The following is a 24,444-nucleotide window of genomic DNA, read 5'->3' as shown; positions in this document are numbered from 1 at the left end:
CAGACGATAATGTTGCAGACATGTTGACCAAGATAGTCTCGCTCGCTAAGTTTGCACACTGCAAGGACTTGGCGGGGGTGTGCATTAATTGATGTAACTCCGAAGAGAACAGTTGTTAGGTGGAGGTGGTATGTTCAACAATGATTTGATTCTTCTTGTTTCTTACAACGGGGTTGCCCAGTAAGCTTAGAAATTTTGGCCAGAGTTGTTCACATGCACGCTCGAAACGCAAACCAAGGTGGAGATTGAAAATGTTGGTTTATGTTTAGTCAACAATGGCATGCCAATTGGAAGAGTTGGTGGAAAGAGTTGGTGTGGATACTAGAAGGAAGCTTCCTCCTTTGATGTCACCCATGACATCAAGAGAAGGTAGTTTGATGTCACCAATGACATCAAGAGGAGGTCTTTACCTCTATAAATAAATGCACTCCTTCATTTGTAGAAACCATCCCAAAAAAAAATAATACAATACATTATAGTGAGTAGAGTTAAGAGAGATTCTCTTATGTGTAATTGGGTAATCTCCCCTTCCTTTGTTAATAATAAAATGCAACTATTCTCTGGTGGACGTAGGATTATTTTGATCCGAACCACGTTAAATCTTGTGTTCTTTCTTTTACGTTTACGCTAACACACCTTTATCTCCTTCTCAAGTGTTTGAAGATCAAAAGAGATTATGGGAAAACCAAGGGAGGAATAAAAAGTGAGCTTGAGGAAAAAGAAAAGAAAGGAGGCCAAGAATTAGAAAAAAGGAAAGATGGCCGAAAGAAAGAGAGAGAGTGCAACAATTTGAGAAAAGAGATAAAAAGTGGTTCGAATGAAAAAATAGACAGTCTTGGTTAGAAGATAGAGGCTAAGGAAAGAAAAAAAGACAGTTTCTATATAAAATCCAAAGAGTGTTTAAATGCAAGAAAAGAGGGGCTGCCCATAATACTACTTACTTATAAAGAAACTTTGATTAATTCCGAGTTGCTAACTTCTTCTTTGCCAAGTAGTATTTCTTCTCTTTTGCATGATTTTGAAGATGACTTTCCAGAAGATATTCCCTATGGATTGCCACCTTTACGTGGCATTGAGCATCAAATTGATTTTGTGCCTGGATCACAAATCCCAAATAGGCCAGCCTATAGGAGTAATCCAGAAGAGACAAAGAACTTCAAAGGCAAGTTGAAGAGTTGTTTGAGAAAGGCTTTGTGAGATTGAGCATCAGCCCTTGCTCTGTTCCCGTCCTATTGGTACCAAAAAAGGATGGAACTTGGAGGATGTGCGTGGATTGTAGAGCAATCAACAAGATTACGGTAAAGTATCGCCACCCTATTCCTCGTCTTGATGACATGTTGGATCAATTACATGGATCCAAAATCTTTTGTAAAATTGATCTAAAAAGTGGTTACCATTAGATTCGAATGAATCCTGGAGATGAATGGACAACTGCTTTTAAGACAATATGGGCTTTATGAGTGGTTAGTTATGTCTTTCGGCTTGACTAATGCACCTAGCACTTTCATGAGATTAATGAATCATGTTTTTAAGGATTTTCATGGAAAATTTGTTGTGGTGTACTTCGATGATATCTTGGTCTTTTCTAACACTTTAGAAGAACATGTAGAACACCTAAAACAAGTTTTTGAAGTTCTTAGAAAGCAATTTTTATTTGCTAATCTTAAAAAGTGTACTTTTTATGTGGATCGTGTGATTTTCTTGGATTTTGTAGTTAGTTCTAAAGGAGTTGAGGTTGATGAAGAGAAAATCAAAGCAATAAAAGAATGGCCTAAACCTAAGAGTGTAACTGAAGTTAGGAGTTTTCATGGACTTGCTAGTTTTTATAGGAGGTTTGTGAGAGACTTTAGCACCATTGCTTCTCCTTTAACTGAAGTTATTAAAAAGGATAAGATTTTTAAATGGTGAAAAGAACAAGATGATGCTTTTAACTTGTTGAAAGAAAAGTTATGTTCTGCTCCGTTGTTACAATTGCCTGATTTTTCTAAATCTTTTGAAATAGAATGTGATACTTCTGGCAAAGGAATAGGTGTTGTTTTGATGTAAGATTCTAAACCTATTGCCTACTTTAGTAAGAAGTTGAGTGGAGCCACATTGAACTATTCCACTTATGACAAAGAGCTATATGCTTTGGTAAGGGCTTTAGCCACATGGCAACATTACTTGTGGCCAAGAGAGTTTGTCATTAAAACTGACCATAAATCCTTGAAATACTTGAAGAGTCAAGGTAAGCTTAGTATAAGACATGCTAAGTGGGTTGAATTCATTGAAACTTTTCCTTATGTAATTTCTTACAAACAAGGGAAAGACTTTCAAGAAGGTATGTCTTAATTTCTACCCTGACTTCTAAATTGATGGGTTTTGATCAAATCAAGGAACTTTATGCTAATGATGTTGATTTTGGCAAAATTTTTGCAGATTGTAAGTTAGGTCCTTTTGAGAGGTTTAACCTCCAAGATGAGTTTCTCTTTAAGGAAAATAAGTTGTGTATCCCTAATTGCTCTTTACGTGAAGTATTTGTACGGGAAGCACACTGAGGAGGACTTATGGGACACTTTGGAGTCCCAAAGACATTAGACATACTTGCTGAAAATTTCTTTTGGCCTGGAATGAGAAAAGACGTTGAAAGAATGTGCACACGGTGTTTGGAATGTAAACAAGCTAAATCTAAAAGTGTTACCACATGGTCTTTACACGCCATTACCTGTTCCTACTTCACCTTGGATTGATATTTCTACGGATTTTGTGTCAGGTCTGCCTAGAACAAGGTATGGTAAGAATAGTATATTTGTTGTGGTAGATAGGTTCTCCAAAATGGCTCGTTTTATTCCTTATTTAAAGACTAATAACGCTTCACATGTTGCTGATCTTTTTGTAAAAGAGGTTGTCAAATTGCATGGTATACCTAGAACTATTATTAGTCATAGAGATGCTAAGTTTTTGAACGCAAGTTCTATAGTCTTGACAAGATCAAAGTAACAACGTCTTGATTTATGGAAGAAATCAAACGCCTTTACTTAAAAAGCAAATCAAAACAATAGATTCGGATCTTGATCGCTTTACTAGTAACTTGAGAAAACAATTAATAACTAGTATTAATCGCCTTCTAAGAATACCACAAAGGAACCAAAGATATCATAAAAGAGAAGTAATCTTACTACCTTGAACTATGTACTAGTAAAGGTTGAAAGATAAATCTCAAAGCACAAGTAATAAAAGTTCAATGGAACTCTCAAAGGTGATATACTTAATCAATAATGTAGTGTCTTATGAACGAGAAGAACTCCCTATTTATAGGAGTACTAAGGCATAAAAGTCCTTAAAATTAGGTAGGGTGGTTGCTAAGGCATACAAAGTCATTACAATTAGGTAGGGTGGTTGCTAAAGAGTAAGAAAAGTCATTAAAATTAGGTGGGGGCGGCCAAGACCCTTTGGGGCAGATTTAGGCCTTAAAACAACTAGTTTGAGGCATTGGTTTGGGCTCCTTTTGTAACACCTCCTTTTGGACCTCTTTTAAGCTCATTTTGAGCCCATTTGGTGGACTTCAAGGGCTGATTTGAGTGACCCAATCTTCCTTCTCTCGGACTTCAATTTGAGCCACCAAATAATTGTAAAACTTAGACAATTCTTCTCCTTTGGGCTTGAGCTCTTCCTCTATAGTTAGAAGCTTCTTTATTTGCCATTGAAGTCCAGCAACCTTAGTCTGCAATTCTTTAGCTTGAGATCTTGTAAATGGCCTTCTTGGAGCCTCCAAAACTCTATCCTTATCAGTGATGCTATCATTTCCCTCTTCTTGAAAAGGATTCGATCCTACGTCAAACAAAGACAAGTCAGCAACATTGAATGTAGCACTAACTTGAAACTCACCAGGAAGGTCCAGCTTGTAAGCATTGTCTCCAATCCTTTCAAGGACTTGAAATGGACCATCTCCTCTAGGATGCAGCTTTGACTTCCTTTTGGAAGGAAATCTCTCCTTTTTAAAGTGAACCCAAACTAAATCTCCAGGTTTAAAAATAACTTGTTTTCGACCCTTATTCTTTCTCAAGGAAGTTTGCTTATTTTTCTTCTCAATTGCAAATCTTGTTTGCTCATGAATTTTTTTCATCATTTCAGTCTTTGTCCTACCATCAAGATTAGCAATATCATTAGTAGGTAATGGTAATAAATCAAGTGGAGTAAAGGGATTAAAGCTATAAACAACCTCAAAAGGAGACATACCCGTAGAAGAATGGATTGTTCTATTGTAAGCAAATTCAATCATAGGCAAGTGATCTTCCCATGAAGTTAATTTACCTTTCAAAACAACCCTCAACATGTTTCCTAAGATTCTATTAACTACTTCAGTTTGTCCATCAGTTTGTGGGTGACAAGAAATAAAAAACAACAATTTAGTGCCTAACTTCCCCCAAAATACACGCCAAAGTGGCTCAAAAACTTAGCATCTCTATCACTAATAATAGTTCTAGGTATACCATGCAATTTGACAACCTTTTTTACAAAAAGATCAGCAACATGTGAAGCGTCATTAGTCTTTAAATAAGCAATAAAACGAGCCATTTTGGAGAACCTATCTACCACAACAAATATACTATCCTTACCATACCTTGTTCTAGGCAGACCTGACACAAAATCCGTAGAAATATCAATCCAAGGTGAAGTAGGAACAGGTAATGGCGTGTAAAGACCATGTGGTAACACTTTTAGATTTAGCTTGTTTACATTCCAAACACCGTGTGCACATTCTTTCAACGTCTTTTCTCATTCCAGGCCAAAAGAAATTTTCAGGAAGTATGTCTAATGTCTTTGGGACTCCAAAGTGTCCCATAAGTCCTCCTCAGTGTGCTTCCCGTACAAATACTTCACGTAAAGAGCAATTAGGGATACACAACTTATTTTCCTTAAAGAGAAACCCATCTTGGAGGTTAAACCTCTCAAAAGGACCTAACTTACAATCTGCAAAAATTTTGCCAAAATCAACATCATTAGCATAAAGTTCCTTGATTTGATCAAAACCCATCAATTTAGAAGTCAGGGTAGAAATTAAGACATACCTTCTTGAAAGTGCATCAGCAACAACATTCTCTTTCCCTTGTTTGTAAGAAATTACATAAGGAAAAGTTTCAATGAATTCAACCCACTTAGCATGTCTTATACTAAGCTTACCTTGACTCTTCAAGTATTTCAAGGATTTATGGTCAGTTTTAATGACAAACTCTCTTGGCCACAAGTAAAGTTGCCATGTGGCTAAAGCCCTTACCAAAGCATATAGCTCTTTGTCATAAGTGGAATAGTTCAATGTGACTCCACTCAACTTCTTACTAAAGTAGGCAATAGGCTTAGAATCTTACATCAAAACAACACCTATTCCTTTGCCAGAAGTATCACATTCTATTTCAAAAGATTTAGAAAAATCAGGCAATTGTAACCTATGTTACGCGAACTCTCCAAAATGTAGCTGCACCCGTGTCGGATCCTTTAAAAATGCACTACTTTTGGAGGATCCGACACGTATCCTGCCACATTTTTGGAGAGTTCGAGCAACATAGATTAATAACAACGGAGCAGAATATAACTTTTCTTTCAACAAGTTAAAAGCATCATCTTGTTTTTTTCCCATTTAAAAATCTTATCCTTTTTAATAACTTCAGTTAAAGGAGAAGCAATGGTGCTAAAGTCTCTCACAAACCTCCTATAAAAACTAGCAAGTCCATGAAAGCTCCTAACTTCAGTTACACTTTTAGGTTTAGGTCATTCTATTATTGCTTTCATTTTCTCTTCATCGACCTCAACTCCTTTAGAACTAACTACAAAACCCAAGAAAATCACACGATCCACATAAAAAGTGCACATTTTTAGATTAGCAAATAAAAATTGCTTTCGAAGAACTTCAAAAACTTGTTTTAGGTGTTCTACATGCTCTTCTAAAGTGTTAGAAAAGACCAAGATATCATCGAAGTACCCCACAACAAATTTTTCATGAAAATCCTTAAAAACATGATTCATTAATCTCATGAAAGTGCTAGGTGCATTAGTCAAGCCGAAAGACATAACTAACCACTCATAAAGCCCATATTTGGTCTTAAAAGCAGTTTTCCATTCATCTCCAGGATTCATTTGAATCTGATGGTGACCACTTTTTAGATCAATTTTAGAAAAGATTTTGGATCCATGTAATTGATCCAACATGTCATCAAGACGAGGAATAGGGTGGCGATACTTTACCGTAATCTTGTTGATTGCTCTACAATCCACGCACATCCTCCAAGTTCCATCCTTTGTTGATTGTTCTTTCTTTGGGATGGTTTCTAGCTTATAACTTTTTCAAACCTCGCCTTTCAATAATTGTTATCAAACGCTTTGCGTTTAACTTAAATCCCCTCTTACTTGATGCCTTTATTTATTTACTTGCTAATTGTACAAATTCACAAAAAACTATCTGGCCGGGAACCACACTAGTGGATCCTGAGGGGTGCCTAACACCTTCCCCTTAGAATAATTTCAAGCCCATACCCAATCTGGTTATCAAAGTTAGTTGTAAATGAACTCTATAGGTGTCATCCACGCACATCCTCCAAGTTCCATCCTTTGTTGATTGTTCTTTCTTTGGGATGGTTTCTACAAATGAAGGAGTGCATCTATTTATAGAGGTAAAGACCTCCTCTTGATGTCATTGGTGACATCAAAGGAGGAAGTTTCCTCCTAGTATCCACACCAACTCTTCCAATTGGCATGCCATTGTTGACTAAACCTAAACCAACATTTTCAGTATGTGTCGTGTCAGCACATCAACGCTAGGGCAAACAAAAATGGGCTAAGGGCTGATCCCTGATGCAACCCCATCTCCACAAGTAAATGTTCCGAGTCTCCTCCCGCAGTCCTTACCCGAGTCTTCGTACATGTCCTTAATCACCCTAATGTACGCTATCGATACTCCGCTAACCTCCAAACATCTCCATAGCACCTCCCTTGGGATTTTGTCATAAGCCTTCTCAAGGTCAATGAATACCATGTACAAGCATAAAGAATTTGAATTCATAATATAATTCTTAATCAACCCATGATGAATTTTTTCTTATCAGAACAACAAAAGGCTATCATCAATTTAATGTTGTCTTGTCATGCCACATGGTGTTTATTGACCTAGAAAAATCGTATGACAAGGTTCCTAGAGAAGTTCTCTGGAGATGTTTGGAGGCAAAAGGTGTGTCGGTCTCGTACCTTATGGCGATTAAGGACATGTACGATGGGGCTAAGACTCGGGTTAGGACAGTAGGAGGCGACTTTGACCATTTTCCGGTTGTAATGGGGTTACACCAAAGTTCTGCACTCAGTCTGTTCTTATTCGCCTTGGTGATGGACACGTTAACGCACCATATTCAAGGGGAGGTGCCATGGTGCCTGCTATTCGCCGATGACATAGTTCTGATTGATGAGTCGTGAGCCGGTCTTAACGAGGGGCTGGAGGTTCGGAGACAAACTCTTGAGTCTAAGGGTTTCAAGTTGAGCAGGACGAAGACGGAATACCTGGAGTGTAAGTTCAGCGTTGACCCGAGGGAAGTGGGCGTGGATGTGAGTCTTGAATCATTACAGAAATTATGTACTGGGGAACGTGTTCCTTTTTTCATTACAGAATAAACGGGAATTGATCTGACAGTAATTATGTAAAATGATCTCTTTCCATCTTTCACCACAATGTTTGGCAGGTGCATCACCCCATCGGTTGAGAGTTATAGTGAATTATAAACAATGGTATTATTGCCTCCGTTTTAATTTATGTGAATTTATTTCCTTTTTAGTCTCTGCCAAAAAAGAATGACCTCTTTCCATATTTGGAAACAATTTACCGTCATGCAATGTTTTTATAGCCATACAAAATATATGTGCTACTTTTTACGCCACGAGTTCAAAAGTCTTCTCTTTTTTCTTAAACTTCGTGCGCATAGTTTCACATAAATTGAAACGGAGGGAGTATTAGTTACCACAAGACAATTCCTACGAGGAAAGAGATCAAAATTATCCTCATAAGTGGATATAGTATCATGTATAAGGTAAAGTTTACCGGTGGAATGTGAACCTAATTAAAGTACTTGGTTAAAACTAGCCTTGCTACCGTTATCAAACCTCAATAAGGGAATTAATGTTGCCATCTGATGAGCCATGAAAGTTCCGTTGCAATAAAATTAGTTCATCACGATGAAAATACTAGAAACATTTGAACATTTAACAGTGTTGGTTACTTTTTCCTCTTTCCCATTGGGGTATTACAAATTATAGAGGAACACAGCAATATACAAACAAAGATCTATAAAGTAAAAAAGACAGAACAAAATTTAGAGAGAAGCACAATGTAAACACTTAGTTTCTGGCAAATTAATCATCCCATCATGGTTTGGTGAATTGGAGGGAGCATAGTAGCTTGTTGCAGCTGTATGTTCTGTTTTAAAGCCTGATTTCCTTGCCATCCTGGCAATGAAGAACAATCCATATCAATCAGAACTACGACAAGTATAATAGCGAAACCCAAAAAAAGAATGGTTCTGTTCATGATTTCATAGATAAGGACCATAATACAATTGACCTATCAACTTAATAATTATGGTGAGAAAAAAGAAATAAAATAAGGTTGAAAGTAGAAGTACCAATTGAAGGGTCAAGGCCTCTTAGGTGAAGCTCTCGATATTCTTGACAGAGAGCACAGCATTCACAAAAGCAGTGGATTACCCAGTCGGGTGCCGGTGATTCAATTAGCCCATACTGGCTCCTCAACTTTGTACGATAGGTGCATGACATTATGCAAGGCATTAGGACAAAGAATATCGCCCCATAGATCAAGCCGCTAGTGGTACAAGCTATAGTACACAAAAGGATAGACAAGGAGAGAGAGAGAGAGTTAAATAAAAGATTTTTCTGAAAGTAAAGAAAATTCAGAAAGGACAAAACTGCTATGAAGTGTAAGCATTTTCATTTGTTTTCTTATCTATGTATTACTTACTAGTTTGTCCAGAGTCTACAATCTCCGCAATCTGTCCGAATGTCAGGTAGGGGAAGCATGCTGTGATGAGAGCTGAAAGTTTGCACTAGCTAGTAAATCACATGGAAACTTTTACTTGTGTAAAAGAATAGAACGTTCCTTTGTCTGTATGTGCTTAAGTGCATGAAATAAGGAGATTGAAAATTGTTTACCATTTGTGGGGTCTTCCATGCAACCAAACAATCCAGTCTTCCAAGATTCAGTTGGGAGAAATGGCTTTGTAGGGATTCCCGTCATGAAAGTCTGTGGCATGGGAGATACCAGCGGCATCCCTTGTGGGCCCTGCACTAAACCGTTGGCCGCATGGAAAAACTGCCCATTGGGTTGTGGGAAATTAGTACCTGCTTGCACATTATGATTTTGAGGTACAAAGGATTGTGGTTCAGCCTGAGGAGGAAAGAATTGGGGATCAAATTGAGGTGGTGAAAAGGCATGTGCTTTAATAGGAGTTGGAGGAAAATCTTCCTTCTCTTCCTGATTAGGAAGAAATCCATGTGGCTCATAACAGTCCTGAGCAGGAGGGAAGGCCTGTGGCACAGATTGAGCATGAGGTTGAGGAAAGGCATGTACAGGAGTTGGGGGAAATGCTTGCGCTTCTTCCTGTGTAGGAGGAAAGACGTGGGGCTCATAATAATCTTGAGCAGGTGGGAAGGCATGTGGCAGGGGTTGAGACTGAGGTGGTGGAAAGGCTTCTGCTTGAGGTTGAGGATCGTGAACAGGGAAGCTGTTGTGTTGGCTAGGTTGTAGCTGTGACCTTAGAGTCGCTGATTGGGGCTGAGGCTGCTTCCTAGGCCTTTGAGTCTTTCCATTTTGCTGAGAGAACCGTGTGGTCACGGGCCTGCTTGTTGGCTGCTTGGATGATGAGGGAGGTGCTTGCAGTACAGATTGTTGTTGTTGTACTGAATCTTGTTGCATTGTCAGTTCTTGTGATGCAAATGTTGATGGCTCATTTTGACTTTCTTCTGGTAGCTTAATGATTTATTTACTGTTGTATGTTGATGATATGCTTATTACTGCTAACAACATTACAACGATAAATGCTTTGAAGAAACTGTTGAGTAAGGAATTTGACATGAAGGATTTAGGAGCTGCAAAGAAAATCCTAGGTATGGAGATTTCAAGAGAAGACGGTGTTGTACATCTTTCTCAGAAGAGGTATATTGAAAGGGTTCTCGAAAGATTCAATGTGCATACGTGCAAGCCTGTAAGTACACCATTAGCTCCTTATTTTAAACTTTCAAGTTACAAATGCCTCAGTTCGAGGATGAGGTGGAGCATATGTCAAAGATTCCTTATGCAAGCGCAGTTGGTAGCATTATGTATGCTATGGTATGCACACGTCCAGATATTGCTCAATCTGTAAGTGTGGTAAGTAGATACATGCCCGGTCCAGGAAAGAGGCATTTGGAAACTGTCAAGTGGATATTGAGATATCTCAAGGGAGCTTCTAGTGTTGGTTTGACCTTTCGAAAAAGTGTTGGAGTTATTTCAATTCTCGGTTATGTGGATTCTGACTATGCAGGAGATCTTGACAGAAAAAGGTCCACAAATGGATACATCTTTACCCCCGTTGGCAGTGCCGTTAGTTGGAAGTCGACTCTGCAGTCGATTGTCGCTTTGTCTACGACAGAAGCAGAATACATGGCAGTCGCGGAGGCGGTGAAGGAAGCTATCTGGTTGAAAGGTTTAGTAGCAGAATTGAGTTTGGTTCAGCTGGAATCAACTCTTAGATATGATAGTTAGAGTGCTATTCATCTAATGAAAAATCAAAGATCTCATGAGTGCACTAAACACATTGATGTTAGATTTCATTTTATTCGAGATGTTGTTGAAGAGGGAACTATCAAGGTCGTGAAGGTTATCACAGACGATAATGTTGCAGACATGTTGACCAAGATAGTCTCGCTCGCTAAGTTTGCACACTGCAAGGACTTGGCGGGGGTGTGCATTAATTGATGTAACTCCGAAGAGAACAGTTGTTAGGTGGAGGTGGTATGTTCAACAATGATTTGATTCTTCTTGTTTCTTACAACGGGGTTGCCCAGTAAGCTTAGAAATTTTGGCCAGAGTTGTTCACATGCACGCTCGAAACGCAAACCAAGGTGGAGATTGAAAATGTTGGTTTATGTTTAGTCAACAATGGCATGCCAATTGGAAGAGTTGGTGGAAAGAGTTGGTGTGGATACTAGAAGGAAGCTTCCTCCTTTGATGTCACCCATGACATCAAGAGAAGGTAGTTTGATGTCACCAATGACATCAAGAGGAGGTCTTTACCTCTATAAATAAATGCACTCCTTCATTTGTAGAAACCATCCCAAAAAAAAATAATACAATACATTATAGTGAGTAGAGTTAAGAGAGATTCTCTTATGTGTAATTGGGTAATCTCCCCTTCCTTTGTTAATAATAAAATGCAACTATTGTTTTGATTTGCTTTTTAAGTAAAGGCGTTTGATTTCTTCCATAAATCAAGACGTTGTTACTTTGATCTTGTCAAGACTATAGAACTTGCGTTCAAAAACTTAGCATCTCTATCACTAATAATAGTTCTAGGTATACCATGCAATTTGACAACTTTTTTTACAAAAAGATCAGCAACATGTGAAGCGTCATTAGTCTTTAAATAAGCAATAAAACGAGCCATTTTGGAGAACCTATCTACCACAACAAATATACTATCCTTACCATACCTTGTTCTAGGCAGACCTGACACAAAATCCGTAGAAATATCAATCCAAGGTGAAGTAGGAACAGGTAATGGCGTGTAAAGACCATGTGGTAACACTTTTAGATTTAGCTTGTTTACATTCCAAACACCGTGTGCACATTCTTTCAACGTCTTTTCTCATTCCAGGCCAAAAGAAATTTTCAGCAAGTATGTCTAATGTCTTTGGGACTCCAAAGTGTCCCATAAGTCCTCCTCAGTGTGCTTCCCGTACAAATACTTCACGTAAAGAGCAATTAGGGATACACAACTTATTTTCCTTAAAGAGAAACCCATCTTGGAGGTTAAACCTCTCAAAAGGACCTAACTTACAATCTGCAAAAATTTTGCCAAAATCAACATCATTAGCATAAAGTTCCTTGATTTGATCAAAACCCATCAATTTAGAAGTCAGGGTAGAAATTAAGACATACCTTCTTGAAAGTGCATCAGCAACAACATTCTCTTTCCCTTGTTTGTAAGAAATTACATAAGGAAAAGTTTCAATGAATTCAACCCACTTAGCATGTCTTATACTAAGCTTACCTTGACTCTTCAAGTATTTCAAGGATTTATGGTCAGTTTTAATGACAAACTCTCTTGGCCACAAGTAAAGTTGCCATGTGGCTAAAGCCCTTACCAAAGCATATAGCTCTTTGTCATAAGTGGAATAGTTCAATGTGACTCCACTCAACTTCTTACTAAAGTAGGCAATAGGCTTAGAATCTTACATCAAAACAACACCTATTCCTTTGCCAGAAGTATCACATTCTATTTCAAAAGATTTAGAAAAATCAGGCAATTGTAACCTATGTTACGCGAACTCTCCAAAATGTAGCTGCACCCGTGTCGGATCCTTTAAAAATGCACTACTTTTGGAGGATCCGACACGTATCCTGCCACATTTTTGGAGAGTTCGAGCAACATAGATTAATAACAACGGAGCAGAATATAACTTTTCTTTCAACAAGTTAAAAGCATCATCTTGTTTTTTTCCCATTTAAAAATCTTATCCTTTTTAATAACTTCAGTTAAAGGAGAAGCAATGGTGCTAAAGTCTCTCACAAACCTCCTATAAAAACTAGCAAGTCCATGAAAGCTCCTAACTTCAGTTACACTTTTAGGTTTAGGTCATTCTATTATTGCTTTCATTTTCTCTTCATCGACCTCAACTCCTTTAGAACTAACTACAAAACCCAAGAAAATCACACGATCCACATAAAAAGTGCACATTTTTAGATTAGCAAATAAAAATTGCTTTCGAAGAACTTCAAAAACTTGTTTTAGGTGTTCTACATGCTCTTCTAAAGTGTTAGAAAAGACCAAGATATCATCGAAGTACCCCACAACAAATTTTTCATGAAAATCCTTAAAAACATGATTCATTAATCTCATGAAAGTGCTAGGTGCATTAGTCAAGCCGAAAGACATAACTAACCACTCATAAAGCCCATATTTGGTCTTAAAAGCAGTTTTCCATTCATCTCCAGGATTCATTTGAATCTGATGGTGACCACTTTTTAGATCAATTTTAGAAAAGATTTTGGATCCATGTAATTGATCCAACATGTCATCAAGACGAGGAATAGGGTGGCGATACTTTACCGTAATCTTGTTGATTGCTCTACAATCCACGCACATCCTCCAAGTTCCATCCTTTGTTGATTGTTCTTTCTTTGGGATGGTTTCTAGCTTATAACTTTTTCAAACCTCGCCTTTCAATAATTGTTATCAAACGCTTTGCGTTTAACTTAAATCCCCTCTTACTTGATGCCTTTATTTATTTACTTGCTAATTGTACAAATTCACAAAAAACTATCTGGCCGGGAACCACACTAGTGGATCCTGAGGGGTGCCTAACACCTTCCCCTTAGAATAATTTCAAGCCCATACCCAATCTGGTTATCAAAGTTAGTTGTAAATGAACTCTATAGGTGTCATCCACGCACATCCTCCAAGTTCCATCCTTTGTTGATTGTTCTTTCTTTGGGATGGTTTCTACAAATGAAGGAGTGCATCTATTTATAGAGGTAAAGACCTCCTCTTGATGTCATTGGTGACATCAAAGGAGGAAGTTTCCTCCTAGTATCCACACCAACTCTTCCAATTGGCATGCCATTGTTGACTAAACCTAAACCAACATTTTCAGTATGTGTCGTGTCAGCACATCAACGCTAGGGCAAACAAAAATGGGCTAAGGGCTGATCCCTGATGCAACCCCATCTCCACAAGTAAATGTTCCGAGTCTCCTCCCGCAGTCCTTACCCGAGTCTTCGTACATGTCCTTAATCACCCTAATGTACGCTATCGATACTCCGCTAACCTCCAAACATCTCCATAGCACCTCCCTTGGGATTTTGTCATAAGCCTTCTCAAGGTCAATGAATACCATGTACAAGCATAAAGAATTTGAATTCATAATATAATTCTTAATCAACCCATGATGAATTTTTTCTTATCAGAACAACAAAAGGCTATCATCAATTTAATGTTGTCTTGTCATGCCACATGGTGTTTATTGACCTAGAAAAATCGTATGACAAGGTTCCTAGAGAAGTTCTCTGGAGATGTTTGGAGGCAAAAGGTGTGTCGGTCTCGTACCTTATGGCGATTAAGGACATGTACGATGGGGCTAAGACTCGGGTTAGGACAGTAGGAGGCGACTTTGACCATTTTCCGGTTGTAATGGGGTTACACCAAAGTTCTGCACTCAGTCTGTTCTTATTCGCCTTGGTGATGGACACGTTAACGCACCATATTCAAGGGGAGGTGCCATGGTGCCTGCTATTCGCCGATGACATAGTTCTGATTGATGAGTCGTGAGCCGGTCTTAACGAGGGGCTGGAGGTTCGGAGACAAACTCTTGAGTCTAAGGGTTTCAAGTTGAGCAGGACGAAGACGGAATACCTGGAGTGTAAGTTCAGCGTTGACCCGAGGGAAGTGGGCGTGGATGTGAGTCTTGAATCATTACAGAAATTATGTACTGGGGAACGTGTTCCTTTTTTCATTACAGAATAAACGGGAATTGATCTGACAGTAATTATGTAAAATGATCTCTTTCCATCTTTCACCACAATGTTTGGCAGGTGCATCACCCCATCGGTTGAGAGTTATAGTGAATTATAAACAATGGTATTATTGCCTCCGTTTTAATTTATGTGAATTTATTTCCTTTTTAGTCTCTGCCAAAAAAGAATGACCTCTTTCCATATTTGGAAACAATTTACCGTCATGCAATGTTTTTATAGCCATACAAAATATATGTGCTACTTTTTACGCCACGAGTTCAAAAGTCTTCTCTTTTTTCTTAAACTTCGTGCGCATAGTTTCACATAAATTGAAACGGAGGGAGTATTAGTTACCACAAGACAATTCCTACGAGGAAAGAGATCAAAATTATCCTCATAAGTGGATATAGTATCATGTATAAGGTAAAGTTTACCGGTGGAATGTGAACCTAATTAAAGTACTTGGTTAAAACTAGCCTTGCTACCGTTATCAAACCTCAATAAGGGAATTAATGTTGCCATCTGATGAGCCATGAAAGTTCCGTTGCAATAAAATTAGTTCATCACGATGAAAATACTAGAAACATTTGAACATTTAACAGTGTTGGTTACTTTTTCCTCTTTCCCATTGGGGTATTACAAATTATAGAGGAACACAGCAATATACAAACAAAGATCTATAAAGTAAAAAAGACAGAACAAAATTTAGAGAGAAGCACAATGTAAACACTTAGTTTCTGGCAAATTAATCATCCCATCATGGTTTGGTGAATTGGAGGGAGCATAGTAGCTTGTTGCAGCTGTATGTTCTGTTTTAAAGCCTGATTTCCTTGCCATCCTGGCAATGAAGAACAATCCATATCAATCAGAACTACGACAAGTATAATAGCGAAACCCAAAAAAAGAATGGTTCTGTTCATGATTTCATAGATAAGGACCATAATACAATTGACCTATCAACTTAATAATTATGGTGAGAAAAAAGAAATAAAATAAGGTTGAAAGTAGAAGTACCAATTGAAGGGTCAAGGCCTCTTAGGTGAAGCTCTCGATATTCTTGACAGAGAGCACAGCATTCACAAAAGCAGTGGATTACCCAGTCGGGTGCCGGTGATTCAATTAGCCCATACTGGCTCCTCAACTTTGTACGATAGGTGCATGACATTATGCAAGGCATTAGGACAAAGAATATCGCCCCATAGATCAAGCCGCTAGTGGTACAAGCTATAGTACACAAAAGGATAGACAAGGAGAGAGAGAGAGAGTTAAATAAAAGATTTTTCTGAAAGTAAAGAAAATTCAGAAAGGACAAAACTGCTATGAAGTGTAAGCATTTTCATTTGTTTTCTTATCTATGTATTACTTACTAGTTTGTCCAGAGTCTACAATCTCCGCAATCTGTCCGAATGTCAGGTAGGGGAAGCATGCTGTGATGAGAGCTGAAAGTTTGCACTAGCTAGTAAATCACATGGAAACTTTTACTTGTGTAAAAGAATAGAACGTTCCTTTGTCTGTATGTGCTTAAGTGCATGAAATAAGGAGATTGAAAATTGTTTACCATTTGTGGGGTCTTCCATGCAACCAAACAATCCAGTCTTCCAAGATTCAGTTGGGAGAAATGGCTTTGTAGGGATTCCCGTCATGAAAGTCTGTGGCATGGGAGATACCAGCGGCATCCCTTGTGGGCCCTGCACTAAACCGTTGGCCGCATGGAAAAACTGCCCATTGGGTTGTGGGAAATTAGTACCTGCTTGCACATTATGATTTTGAGGTACAAAGGATTGTGGTTCAGCCTGAGGAGGAAAGAATTGGGGATCAAATTGAGGTGGTGAAAAGGCATGTGCTTTAATAGGAGTTGGAGGAAAATCTTCCTTCTCTTCCTGATTAGGAAGAAATCCATGTGGCTCATAACAGTCCTGAGCAGGAGGGAAGGCCTGTGGCACAGATTGAGCATGAGGTTGAGGAAAGGCATGTACAGGAGTTGGGGGAAATGCTTGCGCTTCTTCCTGTGTAGGAGGAAAGACGTGGGGCTCATAATAATCTTGAGCAGGTGGGAAGGCATGTGGCAGGGGTTGAGACTGAGGTGGTGGAAAGGCTTCTGCTTGAGGTTGAGGATCGTGAACAGGGAAGCTGTTGTGTTGGCTAGGTTGTAGCTGTGACCTTAGAGTCGCTGATTGGGGCTGAGGCTGCTTCCTAGGCCTTTGAGTCTTTCCATTTTGCTGAGAGAACCGTGTGGTCACGGGCCTGCTTGTTGGCTGCTTGGATGATGAGGGAGGTGCTTGCAGTACAGATTGTTGTTGTTGTACTGAATCTTGTTGCATTGTCAGTTCTTGTGATGCAAATGTTGATGGCTCATTTTGACTTTCTTCTGGTAGCTTAATGATTTATTTACTGTTGTATGTTGATGATATGCTTATTACTGCTAACAACATTACAACGATAAATGCTTTGAAGAAACTGTTGAGTAAGGAATTTGACATGAAGGATTTAGGAGCTGCAAAGAAAATCCTAGGTATGGAGATTTCAAGAGAAGACGGTGTTGTACATCTTTCTCAGAAGAGGTATATTGAAAGGGTTCTCGAAAGATTCAATGTGCATACGTGCAAGCCTGTAAGTACACCATTAGCTCCTTATTTTAAACTTTCAAGTTACAAATGCCTCAGTTCGAGGATGAGGTGGAGCATATGTCAAAGATTCCTTATGCAAGCGCAGTTGGTAGCATTATGTATGCTATGGTATGCACACGTCCAGATATTGCTCAATCTGTAAGTGTGGTAAGTAGATACATGCCCGGTCCAGGAAAGAGGCATTTGGAAACTGTCAAGTGGATATTGAGATATCTCAAGGGAGCTTCTAGTGTTGGTTTGACCTTTCGAAAAAGTGTTGGAGTTATTTCAATTCTCGGTTATGTGGATTCTGACTATGCAGGAGATCTTGACAGAAAAAGGTCCACAAATGGATACATCTTTACCCCCGTTGGCAGTGCCGTTAGTTGGAAGTCGACTCTGCAGTCGATTGTCGCTTTGTCTACGACAGAAGCAGAATACATGGCAGTCGCGGAGGCGGTGAAGGAAGCTATCTGGTTGAAAGGTTTAGTAGCAGAATTGAGTTTGGTTCAGCTGGAATCAACTCTTAGATATGATAGTTAGAGTGCTATTCATCTAATGAAAAATCAAAGATCTCATGAGTGCACTAAACACATTGATGTTAGATTTCATTTTATTCGAGATGTTGTTGAAGAGGGAACTATCAAGGTCGTGAAGGTTATCACAGACGATAATGTTGCAGACATGTTGACCAAGATAGTCTCGCTCGCTAAGTTTGCACACTGCAAGGACTTGGCGGGGGTGTGCATTAATTGATGTAACTCCGAAGAGAACAGTTGTTAGGTGGAGGTGGTATGTTCAACAATGATTTGATTCTTCTTGTTTCTTACAACGGGGTTGCCCAGTAAGCTTAGAAATTTTGGCCAGAGTTGTTCACATGCACGCTCGAAACGCAAACCAAGGTGGAGATTGAAAATGTTGGTTTATGTTTAGTCAACAATGGCATGCCAATTGGAAGAGTTGGTGGAAAGAGTTGGTGTGGATACTAGAAGGAAGCTTCCTCCTTTGATGTCACCCATGACATCAAGAGAAGGTAGTTTGATGTCACCAATGACATCAAGAGGAGGTCTTTACCTCTATAAATAAATGCACTCCTTCATTTGTAGAAACCATCCCAAAAAAAAATAATACAATACATTATAGTGAGTAGAGTTAAGAGAGATTCTCTTATGTGTAATTGGGTAATCTCCCCTTCCTTTGTTAATAATAAAATGCAACTATTGTTTTGATTTGCTTTTTAAGTAAAGGCGTTTGATTTCTTCCATAAATCAAGACGTTGTTACTTTGATCTTGTCAAGACTATAGAACTTGCGTTCAAAAACTTAGCATCTCTATCACTAATAATAGTTCTAGGTATACCATGCAATTTGACAACTTTTTTTACAAAAAGATCAGCAACATGTGAAGCGTCATTAGTCTTTAAATAAGCAATAAAACGAGCCATTTTGGAGAACCTATCTACCACAACAAATATACTATCCTTACCATACCTTGTTCTAGGCAGACCTGACACAAAATCCGTAGAAATATCAATCCAAGGTGAAGTAGGAACAGGTAATGGCGTGTAAAGACCATGTGGTAACACTTTTAGATTTAGCTTGTTTACATTCCAAACACCGTGTGCACATTCTTTCAACGTCTTTTCTCATTCCAGGCCAAAAGAAATTTTCAGCAAGTATGTCTAATGTCTTTGGGACTCCAAAGTGTCCCATAAGTCCTCCTCAGTGTGCTTCCCGTACAAATACTTCACGTAAAGAGCAATTAGGGATACACAACTTATTTTCCTTAAAGAGAAACCCATCTTGGAGGTTAAACCTCTCAAAAGGACCTAACTTACAATCTGCAAAAATTTTGCCAAAATCAACATCATTAGCATAAAGTTCCTTGATTTGATCAAAACCCATCAATTTAGAAGTCAGGGTAGAAATTAAGACATACCTTCTTGAAAGTGCATCAGCAACAACATTCTCTTTCCCTTGTTTGTAAGAAATTACATAAGGAAAAGTTTCAATGAATTCAACCCACTTAGCATGTCTTATACTAAGCTTACCTTGACTCTTCAAGTATTTCAAGGATTTATGGTCAGTTTTAATGACAAACTCTCTTGGCCACAAGTAAAGTTGCCATGTGGCTAAAGCCCTTACCAAAGCATATAGCTCTTTGTCATAAGTGGAATAGTTCAATGTGACTCCACTCAACTTCTTACTAAAGTAGGCAATAGGCTTAGAATCTTACATCAAAACAACACCTATTCCTTTGCCAGAAGTATCACATTCTATTTCAAAAGATTTAGAAAAATCAGGCAATTGTAACCTATGTTACGCGAACTCTCCAAAATGTAGCTGCACCCGTGTCGGATCCTTTAAAAATGCACTACTTTTGGAGGATCCGACACGTATCCTGCCACATTTTTGGAGAGTTCGAGCAACATAGATTAATAACAACGGAGCAGAATATAACTTTTCTTTCAACAAGTTAAAAGCATCATCTTGTTTTTTTCCCATTTAAAAATCTTATCCTTTTTAATAACTTCAGTTAAAGGAGAAGCAATGGTGCTAAAGTCTCTCACAAACCTCCTATAAAAACTAGCAAGTCCATGAAAGCTCCTAACTTCAGTTACACTTTTAGGTTTAGGTCATTCTATTATTGCTTTCATTTTCTCTTCATCGACCTCAACTCCTTTAGAACTAACTACAAAACCCAAGAAAATCACACGATCCACATAAAAAGTGCACATTTTTAGATTAGCAAATAAAAATTGCTTTCGAAGAACTTCAAAAACTTGTTTTAGGTGTTCTACATGCTCTTCTAAAGTGTTAGAAAAGACCAAGATATCATCGAAGTACCCCACAACAAATTTTTCATGAAAATCCTTAAAAACATGATTCATTAATCTCATGAAAGTGCTAGGTGCATTAGTCAAGCCGAAAGACATAACTAACCACTCATAAAGCCCATATTTGGTCTTAAAAGCAGTTTTCCATTCATCTCCAGGATTCATTTGAATCTGATGGTGACCACTTTTTAGATCAATTTTAGAAAAGATTTTGGATCCATGTAATTGATCCAACATGTCATCAAGACGAGGAATAGGGTGGCGATACTTTACCGTAATCTTGTTGATTGCTCTACAATCCACGCACATCCTCCAAGTTCCATCCTTTGTTGATTGTTCTTTCTTTGGGATGGTTTCTAGCTTATAACTTTTTCAAACCTCGCCTTTCAATAATTGTTATCAAACGCTTTGCGTTTAACTTAAATCCCCTCTTACTTGATGCCTTTATTTATTTACTTGCTAATTGTACAAATTCACAAAAAACTATCTGGCCGGGAACCACACTAGTGGATCCTGAGGGGTGCCTAACACCTTCCCCTTAGAATAATTTCAAGCCCATACCCAATCTGGTTATCAAAGTTAGTTGTAAATGAACTCTATAGGTGTCATCCACGCACATCCTCCAAGTTCCATCCTTTGTTGATTGTTCTTTCTTTGGGATGGTTTCTACAAATGAAGGAGTGCATCTATTTATAGAGGTAAAGACCTCCTCTTGATGTCATTGGTGACATCAAAGGAGGAAGTTTCCTCCTAGTATCCACACCAACTCTTCCAATTGGCATGCCATTGTTGACTAAACCTAAACCAACATTTTCAGTATGTGTCGTGTCAGCACATCAACGCTAGGGCAAACAAAAATGGGCTAAGGGCTGATCCCTGATGCAACCCCATCTCCACAAGTAAATGTTCCGAGTCTCCTCCCGCAGTCCTTACCCGAGTCTTCGTACATGTCCTTAATCACCCTAATGTACGCTATCGATACTCCGCTAACCTCCAAACATCTCCATAGCACCTCCCTTGGGATTTTGTCATAAGCCTTCTCAAGGTCAATGAATACCATGTACAAGCATAAAGAATTTGAATTCATAATATAATTCTTAATCAACCCATGATGAATTTTTTCTTATCAGAACAACAAAAGGCTATCATCAATTTAATGTTGTCTTGTCATGCCACATGGTGTTTATTGACCTAGAAAAATCGTATGACAAGGTTCCTAGAGAAGTTCTCTGGAGATGTTTGGAGGCAAAAGGTGTGTCGGTCTCGTACCTTATGGCGATTAAGGACATGTACGATGGGGCTAAGACTCGGGTTAGGACAGTAGGAGGCGACTTTGACCATTTTCCGGTTGTAATGGGGTTACACCAAAGTTTCTGCACTCAGTCTGTTCTTATTCGCCTTGGTGATGGACACGTTAACGCACCATATTCAAGGGGAGGTGCCATGGTGCCTGCTATTCGCCGATGACATAGTTCTGATTGATGAGTCGTGAGCCGGTCTTAACGAGGGGCTGGAGGTTCGGAGACAAACTCTTGAGTCTAAGGGTTTCAAGTTGAGCAGGACGAAGACGGAATACCTGGAGTGTAAGTTCAGCGTTGACCCGAGGGAAGTGGGCGTGGATGTGAGTCTTGAATCACAGGTCATCCCGAGTAGAGGCAGCTTCAAGTACCTTGGGTCGGTTATCCCGGGGGGAGTGGAGATCGACGAGGATGTCACACATCGTATTGGGGTAGGATGGATGAAGTGGAGGTTAGCATCTGGAGTCCTGTGTGACGAGAGAGTGCCACCGATACTCAAAGGTAAGTTCTGTAAAGCGATGGTTAGACCGGCCATGATGTATGGGGCTGAGTGTTGGCTTGTTAAGAACTCACATATCCAGAAGATGAAAGTAGCAGAAATGAGGATGTTGAGGTAGATGTGCGGGTACACTAGGATGGATAAGATTAGGAATGATGATATTCGAGAGAAGGTGCACGTGGCTCCCATTGATGACAAGATGCGGGAAGCGAGACTTAGATGGTTCGGGCATGTTCAGAGGAGAAGCCCAGACGCTCCAGTAAGGAGGTGTGAGCAGCTAGTTGTGGAGGGAACGAGAAGAGGTAGAGAGTGGCCTAAGAAGTATTGGGAAGAGGTGATCAGGCATGATATAACGAGGCTTCAGATTTCCGAGGACATGACACTTGATATGAAGTTGTGGAAGTCGAGTATTAAGGTTATAGATTAGGAGGTAGTTGAGTCTTGCCTTATTAATACCTTTGTGAGACTAGTCTGATATGATTTTTGTCTAAGATAACTAGTGACAATGTTGTGTCTTACTATTTTTAGTGCAGGACCTATTTACTAGCTATCGGTTTTGCTTTGCATCTTTCTTCTGGATTTCATGTTGTTCCTATTTTTCTTATGATTTCTGTGGTGATACTAATAGTCTGCTTTTGTCTTTGTGTTCTCTTGAGCCGAGGGTCTTTCAGAAACAACCTCTCTACCCCTTAGAGGTCGGGTAAGGTCTGCGTATACACTACCCTCCTCAGACCCCACTAGTGGGATTTTACTGGATTGTTGTTGTTGTTGTTGTCATGCCACAAGTTTGATATTTCGATGTACCCAGAGCTCCCCGAGAACTCTTGCTCCATGAATTGGAACTGATTGTGAAGTGTCATGGTTAACACATCAGATTTTACATGTCCCTTTGAGCAACCTGACCTTAGAGTCCTCTGTACAGGGATGGGGTTTTACTTCTTTTCTGGATGCCATTGTTAATATTGATTGTCAGATGTGCTATTAGTTTTAGAATTTGTCAAGTAACACAATCACACATTATTTTATGAACAATATGCTTCATGTTTTGCTGGAAAGTTGAGGTTTGGTGTGATTGTTGATAAGGGTTGACATTAGTGAACTTTCTTCTTGTCCACAGGGATGAGTGGACGATGAACTGGTTGATTGACTAACTAAAGCTTTTTATTTTGTATGTAGGTGGCATAAAGTGCATTAAGAATGTCACTATCCATACTGCTTCAATATTGTCCATTGATGCCGGGGAACACTGGTTAGGGGTAGGGGCAGCCGATAATTCAATGTCCCTCTTTCACCGTCCTCAAGAGAGACTAGGTGGCTTCTCTAGTGCTGGTTCAAAGATTGCTGGATGGCAGCTCTACAGAACACCTCAGAAAACAGCTGCAATGGTATGTTTTTTGTACCAATCCAGAGCCTTTTTATGTCACCAACACATCAATAAATTTGTGTGTTTTTGCATCATTAAGTCCCTTCTATAAGAGAGAACGGGGTTCAGGTTTTTTCACTATTAAGCCTTACTAGGAAAGCAAGAGTCCAATTCTTGACTTCTCAGCCACAAGAGCTGCTAGCTAGTGATATTAATCACCAGCTAAGCATGCTGTTCTTTTTCTTTTGATCCATGTAATCTCGTATGCCCTTCATGTAGGTTGCTGGGACTTGTAATCCTTGACTTGTTTAGATACTCTTTCTATGAAAGAAGGGTACTTGGGGGTTGTTGCATGGTGATCTTTGAAAATGAATATGATCGCTGTGGTAGCAAAGACATGACATGCGATGGGAATGAACAAGTTACAGAGCTTTTGAACAACTGAACTTTCGCACATGATAGAATGATACTTGGGGGTGGTTGCATTGTGATCTTTGAAAATGAATAGGAGCAAATAATACAGATGATTAATTTCTTTACTGTAAATGAGAATTACAGTAACATGTATGTTTGCTGTGGTGACCTCTGAAATGCGATGAGAATAAACAGTTTAGAAACATTTTGAACAACTAAACTTTGCACCCATCTTCTTTGGCCAAATAATCTCAAGAATATTGATAATTTCACTTTCTTCATCAGTTCAACATATGTACTCAAGTCTCAATGTATGATTACTTATGCTCGTGAAATATTAGATTGATCAGTAGTTCAGTACCCTGTACTTATTCACTTTATCATATGGCACTATGTAAGCTTCACTTTGACCTGTGATCACTCTTACTCTATTACATGCAGATATATCTTTAACCCAACTGGTTCTTTAAAATAATGATTTCTTCATTGCACCCTGCTCTTTCTCTTATGCTGCATTTGGGTTTGGGGGCGGGGGGATGGGTCTTCTTTCCTCAACTCTAGCAATCGTTTCCTTCATAGTGTATGGTACGACTTGTAAGGGCATACATCTGATTCCTTTTCTTCCTCTCTTATGAAAGAGAAGATGCAGGATACGTCTGGTGGCTTAGTAAAGTACTAGACCTGT

General features: G+C 39.0%; 3 protein-coding genes across 4 annotated transcripts in view; 1 reads left to right on the top strand and 2 right to left on the bottom strand.

The window, feature by feature from the left end:
• The window catches only part of LOC107772888 (DENN domain and WD repeat-containing protein SCD1), a 53,125-nt gene that overhangs the window by 27,999 nt on the left and 682 nt on the right, over positions 1-24,444 (top strand). For both annotated transcript variants that reach the window (XM_075256423.1, XM_075256424.1), the window contains exon 30: positions 23,159-23,367. In XM_075256423.1, coding sequence (XP_075112524.1) covers positions 23,159-23,367 — 209 coding nt within the window. The remainder of the gene's footprint in view (positions 1-23,158; positions 23,368-24,444) is intronic.
• LOC142182261 (uncharacterized) lies at positions 8,195-10,022 on the bottom strand. Its single transcript, XM_075256426.1, has 4 exons — positions 9,184-10,022; positions 8,993-9,064; positions 8,640-8,849; positions 8,195-8,463 (listed from the first exon to the last, which is right to left on the bottom strand). The coding sequence occupies exons 1-4, from the start codon at positions 9,944-9,946 to the stop codon at positions 8,375-8,377; spliced, it is 1,134 nt and encodes a 377-aa protein (XP_075112527.1). The 5' UTR covers positions 9,947-10,022; the 3' UTR covers positions 8,195-8,374.
• On the bottom strand, positions 15,313-17,140 carry LOC142182260 (uncharacterized). Its single transcript, XM_075256425.1, has 4 exons — positions 16,302-17,140; positions 16,111-16,182; positions 15,758-15,967; positions 15,313-15,581 (listed from the first exon to the last, which is right to left on the bottom strand). Exons 1-4 carry the CDS (start codon positions 17,062-17,064, stop codon positions 15,493-15,495), a joined length of 1,134 nt encoding a protein of 377 aa, XP_075112526.1. The 5' UTR covers positions 17,065-17,140; the 3' UTR covers positions 15,313-15,492.

The sequence above is a fragment of the Nicotiana tabacum genome, chromosome 6 (genome assembly GCF_000715075.1).
Source record: "Nicotiana tabacum cultivar K326 chromosome 6, ASM71507v2, whole genome shotgun sequence".
In the NCBI taxonomy this organism is placed as follows: Eukaryota; Viridiplantae; Streptophyta; class Magnoliopsida; order Solanales; family Solanaceae; genus Nicotiana; species Nicotiana tabacum.
This window is presented reverse-complemented; position numbering and strand designations above follow the sequence as displayed.

What these genes read in the sequence shown, in the direction of transcription:
- LOC142182261 (XM_075256426.1), bottom strand. Translation starts at nt 9,946, where the DNA reads ATGCAACAAGATTCAGTACAACAACAACAATCTGTACTGCAAGCACCT. An exon ending in CATGGAAGACCCCACAAATG is followed by an intron (nt 9,065 to 9,183) that starts GTAAACAATTTT and finishes GCAAACTTTCAG; the next exon opens with CTCTCATCACAGCATGCTTC. An exon ending in AGGCCTTGACCCTTCAATTG is followed by an intron (nt 8,464 to 8,639) that starts GTACTTCTACTT and finishes CTTCATTGCCAG; the next exon opens with GATGGCAAGGAAATCAGGCT.
- LOC142182260 (XM_075256425.1), bottom strand. Translation starts at nt 17,064, where the DNA reads ATGCAACAAGATTCAGTACAACAACAACAATCTGTACTGCAAGCACCT. An exon ending in CATGGAAGACCCCACAAATG is followed by an intron (nt 16,183 to 16,301) that starts GTAAACAATTTT and finishes GCAAACTTTCAG; the next exon opens with CTCTCATCACAGCATGCTTC. An exon ending in TGTAGACTCTGGACAAACTA is followed by an intron (nt 15,968 to 16,110) that starts GTAAGTAATACA and finishes TGTGTACTATAG; the next exon opens with CTTGTACCACTAGCGGCTTG.